This window comes from Arachis hypogaea, chromosome 13 (genome assembly GCF_003086295.3).
Source record: "Arachis hypogaea cultivar Tifrunner chromosome 13, arahy.Tifrunner.gnm2.J5K5, whole genome shotgun sequence".
In the NCBI taxonomy this organism is placed as follows: domain Eukaryota; kingdom Viridiplantae; phylum Streptophyta; class Magnoliopsida; order Fabales; family Fabaceae; genus Arachis; species Arachis hypogaea.
The window spans coordinates 18,327,796-18,345,827 of record NC_092048.1 but is presented as its reverse complement, the minus strand read 5'-3'; the positions used below and the strand labels follow the sequence as shown (position 1 = coordinate 18,345,827).

The window sequence follows — 18,032 nt, the reverse complement described above, 5'->3', positions numbered from 1 at the left end:
ACTCTACCACACTAATCCTAATCTTTGAGAATCAGGGTCTCTCCTTCGACGAGGACAAGTTCACTCTCTATCGCGCTACTTGCTTATGTCGGTCCGGTGGGGGTTGATGACGACGGCCATCGAAGGGAACCTTAGCCGGAGCTCTGATCGATTCTCTCTCTAGTTGAAGCTTTGCGATGAGAAGGATACATCTGCTGCTTGATTACGTTGGGGATGAAGCCCTTCTGATGGTGTTTTTTGTTGCTGCAATTGTGGAATGATGAGAGATTAGGTTTTGAACGCTCAATAGGACCAAGGATTAGAACTACTACTATGGCCAACGCTGGTAACTGTGACTTCTCTTTGCTGCAAAATGTGTGGTATATGCAGCTAGGGCACAGCCACAGCTCTGGAAGTGATGATCATGATGATGGGAGAGGGAAGGGTAATTTGAGATTTTTGGGTAGCTTTTTAGGGTTTGGATAGTTTTGTCGTACATAGCTGATCTTTCATGGTACAACTTTAATTTTATTATTTCATGGTCAGTTTTATCAGCGTCTGAATTTTTTATGGTAAAAAATGACTATTTACTCTATTTTTTATGGTTAAAGAGATATTCAAGTAAAAATAAAAATATTATCAAAATCTAATTAACTCTAAAATCAATAATAAGTAATCGAAGTTCTCTTTCAAGACACCTCTACTTGCTGAAGCCTTCATTTCAACTATCAATCCTGAAAGTCCAGTTCGCTCACTTGCCACCCTCAAAACACCAATAAAATCCCATGTAGGAGGAGCATTTTGAAGTTCCTTCATAGAAATGAGAGGATTTCTTTTTTTGAGCTGAAAATCAAACATTACTCAGCATTAAAGTAGTTTCTTTCAGAATATAAATATACATAAATCGAGAAATAAAGCAAATCATTAACCATGTAAAACTTCTATAACATTGTTCCACACAATCTCTTCCAAACTGTTACGGGACGGACTACCCTCACACCATAGACCAAAACCATAAAATTCAACAAACAAATGTACCCCAAAACCAATGACATCGGCTTGACAATTCTCAGGTTACTTTTTGTCGGATCAATGTTGCATCTGTAAAAAAAACTGACTACCTCATAATCTCCTACATCATGGTTGCCAATTCCTATGAAGCTACAAAAAAAAACGTTGAGTACCGTCAAATTTACCGGCAGAATAAATCCAACGGTATAAACCTTGCCAGTAATTATTTACTAGCGAATTTTTTCGTCTATCGCTAATTACCATCGAAATATTTCCACTGGTAATTTTTACCGTTGGATTTTTTTCCGGTAATATATTATTAATTAATAATTAAATTAATAACTATAGGAGAATTTTACCGACGGTAAACTTAAATTTTAATTTTTTTTTAAAAAAATTGTTTAAAATTAATATATAATTTTAAATATTTAAATTCAATAATTTCTAAACTAATAATTCAGAAAATACAACACTGAACTAATTAACTCAGAAAATAATTAATTCAGATAGTAATAAATTTAGAAAATTGACAACAATAAACAATAAGTCAATAAAATGTTTAATGGCCTCAATAATAAATCATACAATTAATAGCAATCAACTAATTAACTCAAAAAATAATTATAAAAAGAAAAAAAAACGTAATTCATGCATATTCAACAAGACTTCGAAACTTGAGGGTAATAAAGATCAAACATTCACGCTAACTTGGCAACCTAAACTCTAGCAATACTTATGTGGAAATGAGATTGGAAAAGATTGGTTTTCAAACTATCTAGTTACAAGCTAATCAACCTTAGAACGCAGCACAAGAAAGTTCTCCTACCATAACAAATTTAGAGATGATATCAGAATCTCAAAATGGAGAACGAAGGAGGTTTTGGATTTTCTTCTAAGACGATGACAGAATCAGGGGTTACATTTCAATCTTTCTTACTAATAGTAACAAAACAGTATAATCAAATTCAAGCTGCAAAAAGTATGCATATAAACAATTTCTACTATACTTGAAAAAGGTAACAAACAACTAGCTGACTCTACTGTACTTTATTTCCAATTCCATTTACGTCAACAGCAAAACTGCTGTAGATTTGACAACTAAGATTCTTTCAATACCTTACACCAATTTAGGGAGCAGGTGCTTCAGTGCTTAAGGGCACATTCTCAGGTACTGGTGTAGTGGGAGGAGTATATATGCGTGCTTTCTTGAGAATTTCAGCAACAATCCAATGTTTGTGCTTGCTCAAAGGCCTAGAAGGATCCAGTCGAACCTGAAAGAACAACAGCAAAAGAGATCGCTTACTAAATGTTCTTAAAAAAACTAGAGGGCATATTAACATTTAACCATCAAGTGATAAGAATAATACAACTACCAAGCCTTATTTCACTAAGAGAGATTAGCTATATAGATCAAATATCATTATAATATCCTATCATAAACCATGTCTAAAGTTAAAATACTAAAATCTCAAGCTACAAAGACAATACTAATAACTAAATTCAATATTTTAAGAAATAAACAAGGACTGCAAATTAGATGGATAAGTTGAAAGTTGTTACTAACTCGATCACCAATGTTACAATGATTGTGCTCGTCGTGTGCCATAAATTTAGAAGTTCGTTTGATGTAACGGTTGTACACTTTGTGGTGGAATAGCCTGTCCACTGCCACCACCACTGACTTCTGCATCTTATTGGAAACCACCATTCCTACGACTTGCTTCATCGTTCTAACCCAACCTACACAATCTCTAAGCCAGATTCCGATGTACAACAACTACAACACAATAAAAAAACAAAATATATAAATAATGAATGCCAAAAGTACATTTTGGGAACAATAACCAAGGACAGAAATTCCGGTGGATCAGGGCATGTTTTCATTACAATCACCACCCCTAATTTCCATAGCATAGTCGTTTCATTTATGCCTAAAATTTAAAATTGTTGAATTTATTCCGTTCAAATAACATAGTTTCATGTTAATTTCAAATATAAGTAAAAGGCATATTAGTAACACAATAGCAAAGAGGCCTTGATTGCACATAAAAACCTAACAAAGAAGAAGATGAAGAAAGCACTCTAAGTTTCTAAGTATTCAGCTCAATTGATGCATTTTAACAAACAGGTAAATGTCGAGGCTGTGACCAAAACAATCTCACTCGTTTTGTTCTGTGATTCTTATAAGTCTTAGGGGTGTACATAGCCCGGCCCGGCCCCAAACACTTTAGGGGCTAATTTAGTGTGATTTCATTGGGTCTAGGGCCAGGTAAGGGTCTCAAAAATAGATCCGGTCATTATTTCGGGTCGGGTCCGTGCCATAGCTCAGGTCACCCAAACTCGGCCCGGTGGCCTGGTCATCATACACAATTAATATTTTGTGTTATTAGTGATGGATGATGGCTATTCTTATGTGGAATTTAAATATTTTTAAATCTTATGCACAAGGGAAGAAGATCAAAACTTTGACTACTATCGAAGGATTCGAGACTTCGAGGTAAAAGAGGCTCTAAAGCAGATGAAAAATGGTAGGGCAGTAGGACCTGATAATATTCCGATTGAGGTTTGGAAGGGTCTTGGAGAAAAAGGCATCAACTGGTTAACCATGCTTTTTAATGAGATTTTAAGGTCAAAGAAGATGCCTGATGAGTGGAGAAAGAGCACCTTGGTACCTATCTACAAGAATAAGGGGGATATACAAAGTTGCGGAAACTATAGAGGGATTAAGCTTATGAGTCATACTATGAAGTTATGGGAAAGAGTGATAGAACGGAGGTTGAGAAAAGAGATACAAGTAACAGAGAACCAATTTGGATTTATGTCAGGCAGATCTACCACTGAAGCGATATACCTATTAAGAAGGATGATGGAGATGTATCGTAGTAATAAAAGGGATCTACATATGGTGTTTATTGATTTGGAAAAAGCGTATGATAGGGTACCAAGGGAGGTCTTATGGAAGGTTTTAGAAAAGAGGAGAGTAAGGATCGCATATATTCGGGCAATTAAAGACATGTATGATGGGGCCACAACTAGTGTGAAGACTCAAGGTGGTGTGACAGAGGAATTTCCTATTGGTATAGGATTACACCAGGGATCATCCTTAAGTCCATACCTTTTCACATTAGTCTTGGAAGTACTCACAGAGCATATCCAAGAGCCTGTGCCATGGTGCATGCTTTTTGCCGATGATATCGTCCTTATGGGAGAGTCAAGGGAAGACCTAAATAAGAAGTTGGAGTTATGGAGTGAAGCTCTAGAAGTGTATGGTCTGTGCATAAGCCGTAGCAAGACGGAATATATGGAATGTAAGTTCAGTCTGAGAAGGGAAAACCCCAATATAGAGGTGAAGATTGGAGAAAACATCCTACGAAAAGTTAAAAGTTTTAAGTATCTTGGGTGCATCATACAGGATAATGGAGAGATTGAACAGGATGTAAATTATAGGATCCAAGCAGGTTGGTCAAAATGGCGGAGTGCATCTGGTTTTATATGCGACAAAAAAGTGCCTTTAAAACTTAAAGGTAAATTCTATCGCACCGCTATAAGACCGGCTATGCTGTATGGTACGGAGTGTTGGGCGGCTAAAGGGGAGCACGAACATAAGCTGAGTGTGGCAGAGATGAAGATGTTGAGATGGATGAGTGGTCATACGCGATTGGATAAAATAAGGAATGAAGATATAAGGGAGAGAGTTGGAGTAGCACCCATTGTAGAAAAGATGGTTGAATCGCGTCTCAGGTGGTTTGGACATGTGAGAAGAAGACCGATAGAACATCCAGTCAGGAGGGTGTATGAGATGGAAGATGGACAAAGGGCAAAAGGCAGAGGAAGACCTAAGAAGACCATCCATGAGGTGGTCAAACGAGATCTACATGTAAACGGTCTCTCTGTAGACATGATACATGACAGAGCACAATGGCGTCGTTTGATTCATGTAGCCGACCCCACTTAGTGGGACAAGGCTTTGTTGTTGTTGTTGTTGTTGTTAATATTTTGTGTTATTAGTCATTATAAGATTATAAGTTAATGTTTTATGTTTAAAATGCATAAGACTTTAGATTAATGCATAATATTGTGTTATTTGTATTGATTTAAATATTTGGTGTTATTAGACAATATTAATATTGATTATGGTTATGCTTTAATTTTAGAAAATGGTTGGTTCTTGTTATATTTTTTTAAGTAAATTTTACTATGTGAATTGTGAAATAATGATTGGAGATTATGTGATTTTTACATACTAAAGACCCAGTTTTCATCCAGTTTTTACCGGATTTTCACCCGGCCCGAAGGCGCGTAGGTTTCATCAGGTCTAGGATCGGGTTAGGGTCTAAAAATTGGATCCGGTCTATATTTCGGGCCGGATCTGGGTTAAGCCAAACCCGGTGTGGCCCGACCCATGTACACCTAAGTCTCATGCTAAGTACGTTTTAGAATTACATAAAATCGTTAAAACCCAAAGGTTTAGAGATTTTTCTTAATCACTCAAATAGTAGAGTGGTTCTCAATCTCCCCCACGTAAGTATTTATCTACATATGTACGTACGTACAATTGGAGAAAATACGAGAGTGGAGCTTACTGAGATAAATGGGAAGATATTGGTAGAGACAAAGGGGGCGCGGGCAGCGACTGAGGGCAACAACTGGCAGTCGACTGGCGGCGACACTTACGAGAGAGGGAGACTGCTGCACTAATTGCTTCAGAGTGTATTTTATTTTAATTTAATCTTTTATTTTTTTGATAAAGATTTTTTTTTTTAGGTAAAACTTGATCTTTAAAAAACAAAAGGAATACTAGTAACTAATACCATTTCTAACTCTTCTTGATATGATTCTCATCATTTTCAAACTCAAAATTCAATTACACAAAAAAACCAACCACATCAACCTCAACCCTAGTCAGAATTCTCAAAACCCCCAAATTGATTTGTACTTTTCAAACATTTAATACATCAGCAGGACGTTGTTGGTGGTGGCCAACAACGTCTTGCTGATGACCAAAACGCAGCAGTGCACTAATTCGAATTACTGGTGGTTTGGACGATAATGATCGCACCAATTTATTTTTTTTCTCCAATTATTATCAGCGAATTTACCATTAAAAAACCGAATTCGACGGTAATCTTTTTTATCCTACGAATTTATTGCCAAATCCGCCGATAAATCCACTTCTAACGTTCGACGCTAAATCTGATGGTAAATGCGACGGTATTCAACGTTTTTGTTGTAGTGTATTATCTAATCAATTCACAGAACCAACCCAACCAGAGTAGGGATGGCAAAACTCCTCGAAGTGCGGCAATCCCCGTAGGGACTGCCCCAAATGGGGACCCAAAGACGGAAAATTTTTTCCGCGGAGATAGGGATGGGAGCCGAAATTCTCCCGAGGCAGACGTGGGGACTTGAGCGGGAATCCCCGCCCCGTCCCCGCTAATCTCCGAATTATTAAATTTACTTAAATACCCTTAATAATTTATTTCTTAAATTTTTTAGTCACACACACACACACATATATTGAAAAACCTAACCCTAATTTCAAAAGTGTCTTCCCTTATTTCCATAATACTAACATTGTGTTGTCTCACTCCCCAGTCACCCCCAGAAGGCCAGAAATCGCAAATCCGAATCTCCCATAGCGTCACAACTATACACATCGCCACTCCTGCTTAGTGTTCATCGTGTCGTCACCCTCTCGCTGCCCCACCTTCCCCGTTGCCATTTCTAAACTGGAGCATATTCCAATCAATCATTATATAAATCAATATATATACATATCTCTAAAAAAACAACAATCAATATAGAATAAATCAAGAATAAATAGCCATTTTGGCAATCGAAAGATTCTAATCTTAACAAAATGGACCATAATATTTTCTTTTAACAAAATGAATCCCAAAATATATACTCCGTTTGACAAAACGACCCAAATGTTAAGTCAACAGTTAATTTATCCAATCAATTGTTAAATTTTTATGAAATTACTAAATTACCCTTTTTTGGTTAAATCACAAATATGTTTTCATTCCCTCTCTCCTCTCTCCAAATATATGATGACCTCACCGAGGTTGTGGAACTGGCTGTCGGAGAGCTCCTTGGTGTAGCAGATAAGCTCGGATTTAACGTGGGACTCGCCGATGCGGAGGCAATCCTTTACTTCTAGGACAATGGCTTCCACCAGGTTTGTGTTCTGCTGCATATCTCCATGCTTCACTGCGAAGAATTTGGGGTGTGTAAAAACTACGCTCTCAAACTTTATGAAGGATTGGGAGGCGGAGGAGGAGGCGAATAGGTCTTCGCTACCACAATAGAAGAAGAAAACAGTGGAGTGATGGGTGAAGGACTCCTTCAAGTACACATGGATGAAGCCATTTACATTGGCTTGTGGATAGTCAGAATCAGAATTGGAAGGAAGGGAAAATGAAAAGGAGCAAGGGAAGCTGATGATCAAGTGATGGGATGATGGAAACGTGATGAAGTAAGGGCAGGAAAATGGAAAAGGAGATGGAGTAGGGGTGATGCAGATAAGATGGATTGAGACAAGAAAGAGGATGTAGCGGGGGTGATGATAGTGAAGGGTAAATTAATAACTTTATAAAAAAATTAACAATTGATTGAGTAAATTAGCTGTTGACTTGATGTCAGTGTCATTTTGTCAAACGAATCACATATTTGGGGGTTCATTTTGTCAAAAGAAAATATTAGAGTCTGTTTTGTCAAAATCAAAATATTTTAGGTGCCAAAATGGCTATTCACTCATAAATCAATATAGAATAAACAGCAACAATCAACCCCTAAATAGATAACTTGTTCGTTCATTGTATAATGATGTATTAGAACTTATAACATTGAAAATAGAAGAGCAACTTTTCTAGAATCAAATGAAGCTGCACGCTTATATCTTCTCCAACTGTTACTTGGTAAATCATGTGACTTCTCACTGGTGGACAATACAAGCACACAAACACACTTGGTGGCTTAAACATCACAAAAAGGACCAAGATAAAAACATGGAAACTATGTGTTATCAAACTATGAAGGCTTCTCAATGCGATTAATCAGGAAATGCATAAGGATTATATGCAACTTATACTTTTCCTCATGTTCAGATCAACCAAGTGTAATTATCAGAGTCTTTAATATGTTTGATTAAATGCAAATGGAACGATGCAAAACCAACCTATCCATATTTACCACCTTGCAAAAGTTAAATATATGGTTAATCAATACTCTAGAGTACATGTCAGTATCATCCAGATCCAATCAGTCAAGTACACGTTTCAATAATAAAAAGCTCACCTCAACAGAGAAGAGAAGCCACGGGATCACAGCTGACGGCACGCAGAGAAGCGAGCTCACGCCAAAGCACAGCAGTGAAGGCAACCCACTGCGGAGGAGGACGACACGAGGACCACGGCGAGAGGCTCGGCAACGAGGCGGCGATAGTGCAGTGGCGGTGAAAGCTCTGTGAGCTGCGGCTAACGTTCTGCCGTTCAGTTCAACTGAGAGAGAGAGTGAAAATGAAGCTCTGCCTCTCTTCCTTCGATCAATTAGTGAATTAGATTTTTTTTTTAAAATTACAAATTCGAACCGGTCCAGGTTTTTCAAACCTGCCAGCTCACCGATTTTCACAAAAATCGGCCAGTTCAAACTTATTTTTACCAATTCTATTTCTTATCCGGTCCAATGTCCAATCCAGTCCGATTTTGAGATCGGATCACCGATTTTTCAGTCCGATCACCTGAGTCGGACACCTGAGTCGGTCCGGTTTTTATGTTTAATGGTGCCAACTAGGTGCCCAATTCTCTATTGAATTTTGATCTAATTATTCAAAACATGGTTAATATTCGATCTAAAAATAATCATAATTTAATATATTCATTAGAGTTAAAATTTCTACAATACGAAAAAAAAAAGGTTAAAATTTCAAGCTGAATAAACACCAACCTATTAATTAATGACTCCATGGCTAAGAAAAATTAATTTTTAGTAGGATAACTTAAACGTATTTCGGTCTCGTTATATATTCAAGCGTTTTTATTAATTGAGTCTAATTAAATTGGTCAAAACTTAATAAAAATTACTCACATAATGTATATGTGAATTATACATTTTTTTTTTGTTCCTCTTTTTTCCCATGTTTCTTACTCATGATCACTTTTTAATTGTTGTTATTATTGCTGTGTTTTTTTTTTCTCTTTTTTCTATTGCTACTTGTGATTATTGCAATATTTTTTAGTTTTTTTTTTTATTCTTGTTAAAAGGATGAAACAAAAGAAAAATTATGAGAAGGTAAAATAATAACAAAAAGACGAAGAGAAAGAAAGATGATGATGACGAACAAGAAGAGAAGAAAATTTTGAATTGTGCAAAATTTATCAAAAAATACTAAAAATTTTTAATTGTGACACATGAAGTTTCTTAATTTTGACACCGAAATGTTTTAACTGCAATATAGATTCTTATTAAAAGAGTGAAACAAGAAAAATTATGAGAATGTAAAACAAAGAGGAATAAGAGTTTTGAATTGTGTAGAATTTATTAAAAAAATAATACCAAAACTTTTTTAACTGTAATGCAAGTTCTTGTTAATTAAGAGGGTGACAAGAAGAATTATAAGAACATAAAACAAGAAATATGATGATAATGAGGAGGAGGAGGTAAAACAAGAAATATGATGAGGAGGAGGAAGAAGAGGAAGAGGAGTTGTTTTGAATTATACAAAATTTATTAAAAAAAATAATACCAAAATTTTTTAATCATGATATTGTAAGTTTCTTAATTTTGACACTAAAATTACTTATCCGTGACACAAAAAATTTTTTAACTAAATAAAAATTATCAGAAAACTTTTTAACTTGTGATCCTTTGAAAATTTTGTGTTATTCACCAAAAATTTCTATTATTTTCAACTAAATGATGTGCTTTCTTATTATTGAACTCATATATAAGAGGTTTAGCTAATTTTATGTCATTTATTACAAATTAATTATTTTTTTGTTACAAAACAAATTTAAATGTATTTTGTTAATTGAGTAAGTGATGATTTTGGACTTGTAGTTTTTTAAAGATTTTTTGTATGATTTATTAAAAATTTCAGTATCATGTCAATAGATTTTTTGTATCACTAGCTAAAAATTATTGTGTCACTTTTATTATCATCAAACTCATTATGTGACATTGAACTAAGAAGAATACGATGATAAAGGATGAGGAAAAAAAAAAGAAAAAATCAAACGAAAAAAAAAATGGAGAAAGAAAAAAAAAGAGAAGGTGAATAAAAAAGAATGAGATAGTGATAATAATGATGCAGATAATAAAAGTGGGGAGGAAAAAAAAACAAAAATGAGAACAAAAATAAAAACGTGAAAAATATATATACATAAAATCATAAATTTGATTTGGTTGGATTTTGATTGTCTAGCATTTTTGTTTATTCAATATTAAATCGTATAAAGATTTAGATAAATAGTATTTAATTTTAAGGAAATTGATTGAATATTAAAAATGAAACTTTGATTTCTTTTTATTTTAAAAGATTTTGATTTAATTTATATTTCTACTCAAACCATTTGCTTTTAGTATTAAAATAAAGTTTTTTTTAGGTATTTGTTAACAATCTTTTTTTTTTTTTACCAAAGATAGGAGACTCGAACTCGCAACTTTTTAATTGAGTATGGAGAGACTGTACCATTTAAACTATTACTCATTGACATTTGTTAACAATCTTTGTGTATAATTATTTCGTTCAATCACATTGAGCCAATTTTCTTTTACCTGTATGAAACATCACATTAAAAATCTCAATCCATACTGACCTTATCATGTTTGTTTTCTCTTTCGACCACGACTTATTTCTCCAAAATAATTTAGTAAGAAAGATAATTGCAAAATTTGTTACATAACCATCCGTAGACTAGTAAAATAAACATTTAATATATCTATTATTTATATTATTTAATATTTATATTATTTACCTATATTTTTTCTAAAATTAAAAGTGATGATCATTTTAAAAGGTCACATATTTTTTACTTCTATAAGAATACGCCAATCTTTTTTACTAGCCATCTAGCTTTATTTGTGGGATATCTAATCTGATTCGATTGTACTCTAATTCACAACGAATTAATTTAAAGTGGTATAAGATTAACTTGTGGATAAAATTAGGTGCAGATTTATTCCTAATTCAATCGGATAAAGTTGGTAACACGATTCACAACAAATTGAATTGAAAATGATACATAATTGATCTTCGAATAGAATCAGGTGCAGGTTTAGATTAAATCCTACTTAAATTAATTTGTATTTTTAATATATTATAATATATAACTAAAAATTATTATATATGTATAGTAAAGTAAATGGAAGTATAATCCACGTATTCTCCTTTTTATAAATTTGTGAAACTATTAAGTCAATCACTTTAACATTCATGATTTTTTTTTTTATTTTCTTCTTCTATTCCATGACCATGTAATATTATTTTTTTATATATATCTTTTTATTTTTTTAAACTATTTTAGTTTATTAGAATTTTTAATTTATTTTATTGTATTTTTTTATCTTGCAAACTTTAAGATTTAAATTTTTTTAGTTTAAACGATTTTAATCATGTGATCAAGAAGTGGTTTAAGAGAATAAGTTTGAATTTAAACAACTTATTAAATGTAAATAAAATAAACATATTGAAATATAGTAAACAAAATTGTTAATTAAACATTTATTAATGAATATTAAAAGAGAAAAATAAATAACAAAAAGAATATATGAAATTTCACTTTTTATTCTATAGTGCAAAAATAATATAGAATATAATAAATCGTAATATTCTCATATATAAGAATAATTTTTTTTAAAGATCTTTATGTTTATTGTGTTTTATTTTAATTTTGTTAAAAAAATATTATTTAACTTTTAGGATAAATAAAAAGATATGACTTTTTATGTATTAACTAATGCAAAAATATTTATTATAGAGGAAATAATATTAGTTAATTTTAATTTTTAATTTTCAGAATAAATAAAAAGATGTGACCTTTTATGCACTAGATAATTCAAAAATATTATTATAAAAAAGTTAAAATATTCAAACTTAAAAAAATTAATAATAAAATTGAGAGATAGAGAGATTTTAAACTAGTTATAGAAAATCACCACTATCAACTATTAAATTTAAATAATATCAAGTGAGGATTCAAAAATAAACCAGAATGATGAATTTTAAAATTTTTTTATCTCTTTATGTAATGTTTCACTTTAAATAACCATTTTTTTATGGAGAGTTTTCAAATGACAAATAAAATAGTAAGAAGATTCACATTAGATTATAAAAATTAATGTCATCCTTATAGTATAATTACATAATTTCAAAATATGCAAAATAAAATAATAAAATATAATTTAATTAATGTGCACAATAAAGCAAACTTGAAACTTATATAGTAACAATCTAATGTGAAAAGTAATGACAACTTTCTGTCCTAATGTATTATATTAAATTGCGACTTACATATTTTTTATTCATTAAAATTATGCATGAAGATAAATAAATATTTTGAATATAAACTTTTATTTCTACTTCAAATTAAATACGATTGAAAAAATAAATAAATAAATTTAAGAATGTTTATAAATAGTTTAATTGAGTAAATAGTCAATTTTGACCATGAATGATTTAGTTGCTAACAAAACTGACCGTAAAAAATTGAAACTAAAATTGTATTCATGAAAGATAAATTTTGTTTGGCAAAAAAATTCAATCGTTAATTTTTTATTAATTGTGATAAAGAATGAATTAAAATATCCAAATTACCCCTATTTTATTATTTTCAATTTTTTTTTATTTTTCTAACACTATCATTGTTAAGCACCATAAAAAATTACGGCAGCCAACATTAAATCATAGTAGCGGCAACTCGAACCACCGCCACACACACACAAGAACCCACTCACACACCACCATCATCACGCGGAAACACACATAGACAAAAATCTACCCACACACCATTGTCGCCGTACACACGTACAGTGACAGATCCAAAAATTTTAAGTCGTAGGGATAAATATATAATACATAAAAATAAAAAAATACACAAACATATCAAAGTATATAAAAATAATTAACGTAGAAATATTAAATATTAAATAATTTATTATTTATTTATTATTAATATTAATATATTAATAAATAATAAAGTATTTATTAATTCAACTTTTTATAATAATAATAATAATAGTTCAGCATAAAACTCAAAAGAAATAAACTTCAACTAAATAAATTCATTAATTTATAATGTAATAGTAATGTTTTATTTTTTATTAAATTAAATTAATATATATTTTTATTTTATACTTTTAGATATAAATTAGAGTTTAATTTTGATGTACTAATAGTATAAAATATTTTATACAATTGTTCAATTACGTATGTTCTTTTGGATTATCATTTACACGATCGATGTAAAAGATAATTATTTTTTATGACATGACATTACGTAATTGATACACGTATAAATTTATTTACACTGATAATATATTAAAAATTAATTCTAAAAATTAAAAAATATATATATAAAATAAAGGAGTTAACTAACTTGTGTCCTAAAGAAACATATTAAGAGTATAATAATAAAAAATTTAAAATTTTAATATATTTAATACATTTAAAAATAAAAAAATTCAATAATTTAAGGTCAAATTTTTATTTTTATGGTGTTTTTAAAATGTGCTCTCATGTGTTTTCACGAGGTCCTATGGCCTTCAACAAGCAACTGACACTCTTTTTTAAGACCGGCTAATAAATAAACTCTCATTTCATCATATCACGGTCCCTTAAAATCAGGTCCAATTGCAATAATACCATCCAAGACAGGTTGAAAGTAAGGTGATTGAATTGTATTGAATGGAATACATGCATCAATGATCTATTTTGCAAGCCCCAACTTAATCTTGTGCACAACTTATTTACTGGCCAAGACACTTTTCAAAGTCGGTTGAGAGCCTAGCGTAGTCCTTCCCTTGAAATAACTTCCAATTGGAGTAGCAGCAATAGCTCTTCTCTTTCCTTTGTCTCCCATTGTTGCAGGAGCCGGAGGTTGTACAGGATTAGGTGCTTCACACTCTTCTTCCACTTGTGTTTCCACATCATAATAATTACTTGCAATTTTTCTTTTTTCTGCCTTATTTTTTTGTTTCCTCCAAAAGCCTTTTGAATTAAAGTTCAACATCTTCAGTCACTTTGTTACAAACTTTAATTTGTCTAGAAATTTTTGCAAGATGATATTTCATTCTATATATCCCCCCTCCATTGTAAGTATTCAAGCACAACATATATGTATATTGAGCCTTGTTATTTTTGTCATACTTTACTATAAAATATTGCCAAGTTAGATCAGATTTACCTCTTGAAGAACCAGTTTGAGAATCTTGAACAACATTATCTTGTGGCTGTGGGTTACTCTATGATTATTCCATTTGTAACATACAAACAATAACCTCAGCAACCAAAATCATGAATAAATAACAATAACCTCAGCAAACAATTGCTAAACCAGCAAGCAATAACCTCAGCAAACAATATCCTCGGCAACCAAAATCATGAATAAATAACAAATAAATCAGAAATAACAAATAACAAATAAATCAAAATAACCTCAGAAAATCAAAAATCAAAATTATGAATCCAGCAAATAAATAAATCATGAACAAATAACAAATAAATCAAAATCATGAATCCAGCAAACAAATAATTCAGAAATTCATAAACAGAAAATAAAAAATAACAAATAAATCTATTCCAGCAAACAATAACCTCAGAAATAACAGAATATTACTTATCGGCGGTGAGGAGGAAGGCGAGCAACGGCGACAACAGAGGAGGCGACACTGACGAACACAGATAAGGCGAGCTCGATGATGACAAGGACGCGGTGGGGACTACGGTGGTCAAACCCATCGCTGCGGGACGCGGTGGCTGCGGGCTGCTGTGGCAGCGGGCTGCGGTGGCTCCTCGATTGGTGGTGGTGGCTTCTATGGTTCTCAGAGAAGAGAGGAGACATGAGTTTGCGAAGATTGAAGAAGACGGGTTAATGGGAAGATTTAGGGTTTAGCACTTCGTTTAGCCTTTCTTTCCTTTTTTTTTAAAGGACAAAACGACGTCATTTAGACGATTTATTTTCGAACCGAAAATTCTCCAAAAAACTGGACGATTTTGTCAGTTCTTCGGTTAACTACCGATTCAACCGATTTTTTGCCATAAGGTCTATAGATTTATCTGGACCGGCTAGGTGACTGGTTCCCAGTTAACCCAATTAAACTAGCTGGTCCGATTCAGTTTTTAGAACTATGGTAAAATCCTTAAAATATTTTGGCATGAAATTTAATAGATAATTTTTTTAATGTAGAGACAATATAATTTTTTAATAGAGGCACATATATATTTATACATATGAAAAAGTATAGGGAACCAAGTGTCTAACCAGCCAAAAAGTGAACAACTCAATTAATTATAATTATTAATAATTAATTTTAAATTTTTAAATTCAAAATTTAAAAATTTTTAAACTGATTAAGTAAACCTAATTAAAGCTTATAAAAACCTTTCTCTTCTCTTCCACATTAACCTACCCACCTCTAAAAACTTCCACAAGAATTTGTGTCCACTCAATTCCAATCCAAATGCTATCTCATTCATTTGCTGCACAACTTGGAAACAAGCATTGACAAGCGTGCACACAGCGGGATCACTGAGCAAGATGGAAGCCCTGTGGTGCATTGTCCCAGCAAGAACCTGAAGAATCTTCATCATAACAGCGTCTTGAGACACCGGATCAGTTTTCTCGAGTCGGCAATCTGTGATGGCGGTAACAATGACTTTCATGGCTTCTCTGGCACCGGGAGTCCTTTCATTGAACACCTCGAACTTGAGGATCTTGAGGATGAAAGAGAGGGTGACGACTGTAGAAAGGAAAGAACGAAGGAGAGGAATTCTTAAAAAACTATGAAATTCTTAAAAAAATAAAGATATTCACATTTGCAATACAAAAACATTCAAAAAATATATAAAAGAACATCCATTTAGTATGAAAAAGAAACATTCTGATACTTAGCAGAAGAAACATCCATGTATATTAACTTATTTATTTATGATTTAAAATATTGGTTATTAAATGTTTCACCACATTCAAATTAGGAGGAGATACGTTCAGTATCATTACAACGTGAATCACGGAAACTGATTCAATTAGCTTCCGTCTCTTCACCCTCCTTCTCTCTCCAAATGCCTAAAACATGATAAATCAAAAAGTAGATTCAGAACCATTCAATTTACAAAGAAAAGAAACATTCTAATGCCTAGCATAAGCACCATCCACATAGAGATTTTAGATTCACCCAGAGGCATTTGGCTGATTTTTGGCTGATACCCTCTTGGTTCTCTAGCATTGTTAAATTTTTTTGTATTTTTTTAAAATGTTAGTGTGTCTCTACACACACACACATACACACCACCACGCGGAGACATATACACAAGAATCTATCCACACACCGCCACCACCACTGCGCGCACACACACACAAAAACCCACCCACACACTAATACCACCACTGCGAGCACACACACACACAAAAACCTACACACACCACCATCACCATGCGGAGACACACATACAAGGACCCACCCACACACCACTACCACCACGCACACACACACAAACAAAAACCCACATACGCACCACCACCACTACATGCACACACACAAAAGAATCCACCCACACACACCACCATCGCACGCGCGCACACACACACACACACGATAGAACTCACCAACACACCACCACCGCACACATGCACACATACACGAACCACCGCTGTTAACATTGAAAAGGCCGAAAACGCATCTCAAACCACCGCTATCGCCTCTGACATTGAATCACAATAGTAGCTTCACAGACACACGAACCACCGTCGATATTGAACCATAACAGCGGTGACTCTAACCACCACCGCACAGATACACAAGAATACCTTCGCGATATTGAACCAATTTATCTTATGCGTAGGGAAAATGACATTGTCAGTTTGGTGAAGCGTGCTGCTTGTGAAGCTAAAGATGCTCCAACGCAATTTGAAGACCTAACAAAGTCAAGGCACCGATTATGTCTTCTTGTGAGAAACTTCAACCCCTGTTTCTTGTTTCTTTTTTCTTTTGTCCTAGTGTTTTGAAATCAAACGTAAAGATGATGAAGCAAAAGAAAAAGAGAGAAGATAGAGGAAAAAGAAAAGAAGAAGAGGGAGGAGGGCCAGCACTGGTGAGGCTAAGAGCTATCGTCAGTCGCCGACGCAGCAAAGAGGAGAGAGAAAGAGACAAGGGGATGACAGAGAAGTGGAAGAAAGGAATGGAAAAAGAAGGGAAAGAGGAGAAGAAGGAAAAATGGTTGAAATCTTAAAAATAATAAGATAGGGGTAATTTTAATTTATTTTTTTATCGAAATTAATAGAAAATTAATGATTGGATATTTTTGTCAAACAAAATTTATATTTATGGATACAACTTTTATTTCAATCTTTTATGGTCAATTTTGTTAGCGCCTAAATCATTTATGATCAGAAATAGTCAAATAGCTATTTACTCATCGTTAATTTATAACTTTGTAAATATTTATCTTGATTTTGTTATACATAATTTTTTTAATATCTTATTTAATTTAAATTTATAAATTTTATAAGTTCTAAAAGTTAAATAACTTATAAAATTTTTATATTTATTATTAACATTTTTTATTCTTATCTTTTAAATTATTTCATTAAATTTATAAGTTTAAAATAAAATATAAAAATTGTTCTGATGGTTACCTGAAACTGAGTTACTTTATGCTTGAACTTGAGGTCCAAATGCCTTTGGATGATTTGTCCGACGTCTTTTCCAATGAGGATGAATCCGTCTGAATTGTTTGTGAGTAGAGGTGGGAGGTGGTACCTACAAGAAATTTCGATACTTAAGTTAGTAAGGTTTTAGACAAGTTTTTAGTAGATTGAGTTCAA

General features: G+C 32.7%; 1 protein-coding gene across 2 annotated transcripts; it reads right to left on the bottom strand.

Annotated features, from left to right (window-relative positions):
* Positions 1-493: 493 nt before the first annotated feature.
* LOC112737554 (uncharacterized) lies at positions 494-8,532 on the bottom strand. Of its 2 annotated transcripts, none has more exons than XM_025787508.3 (4): positions 8,290-8,532; positions 2,555-2,767; positions 2,107-2,261; positions 494-822 (listed from the first exon to the last, which is right to left on the bottom strand). In XM_025787508.3, exons 2-3 carry the CDS (start codon positions 2,714-2,716, stop codon positions 2,118-2,120), a joined length of 306 nt encoding a protein of 101 aa, XP_025643293.1. In that variant the 5' UTR covers positions 2,717-2,767; positions 8,290-8,532; the 3' UTR covers positions 494-822; positions 2,107-2,117. The 2 variants fall into 2 exon arrangements, with proteins under 2 accessions (XP_025643293.1, XP_072067448.1); XM_072211347.1 differs by having other exon boundaries at positions 2,555-6,719; positions 8,290-8,531.
* Between the last annotated feature and the right edge of the window lie 9,500 nt (positions 8,533-18,032).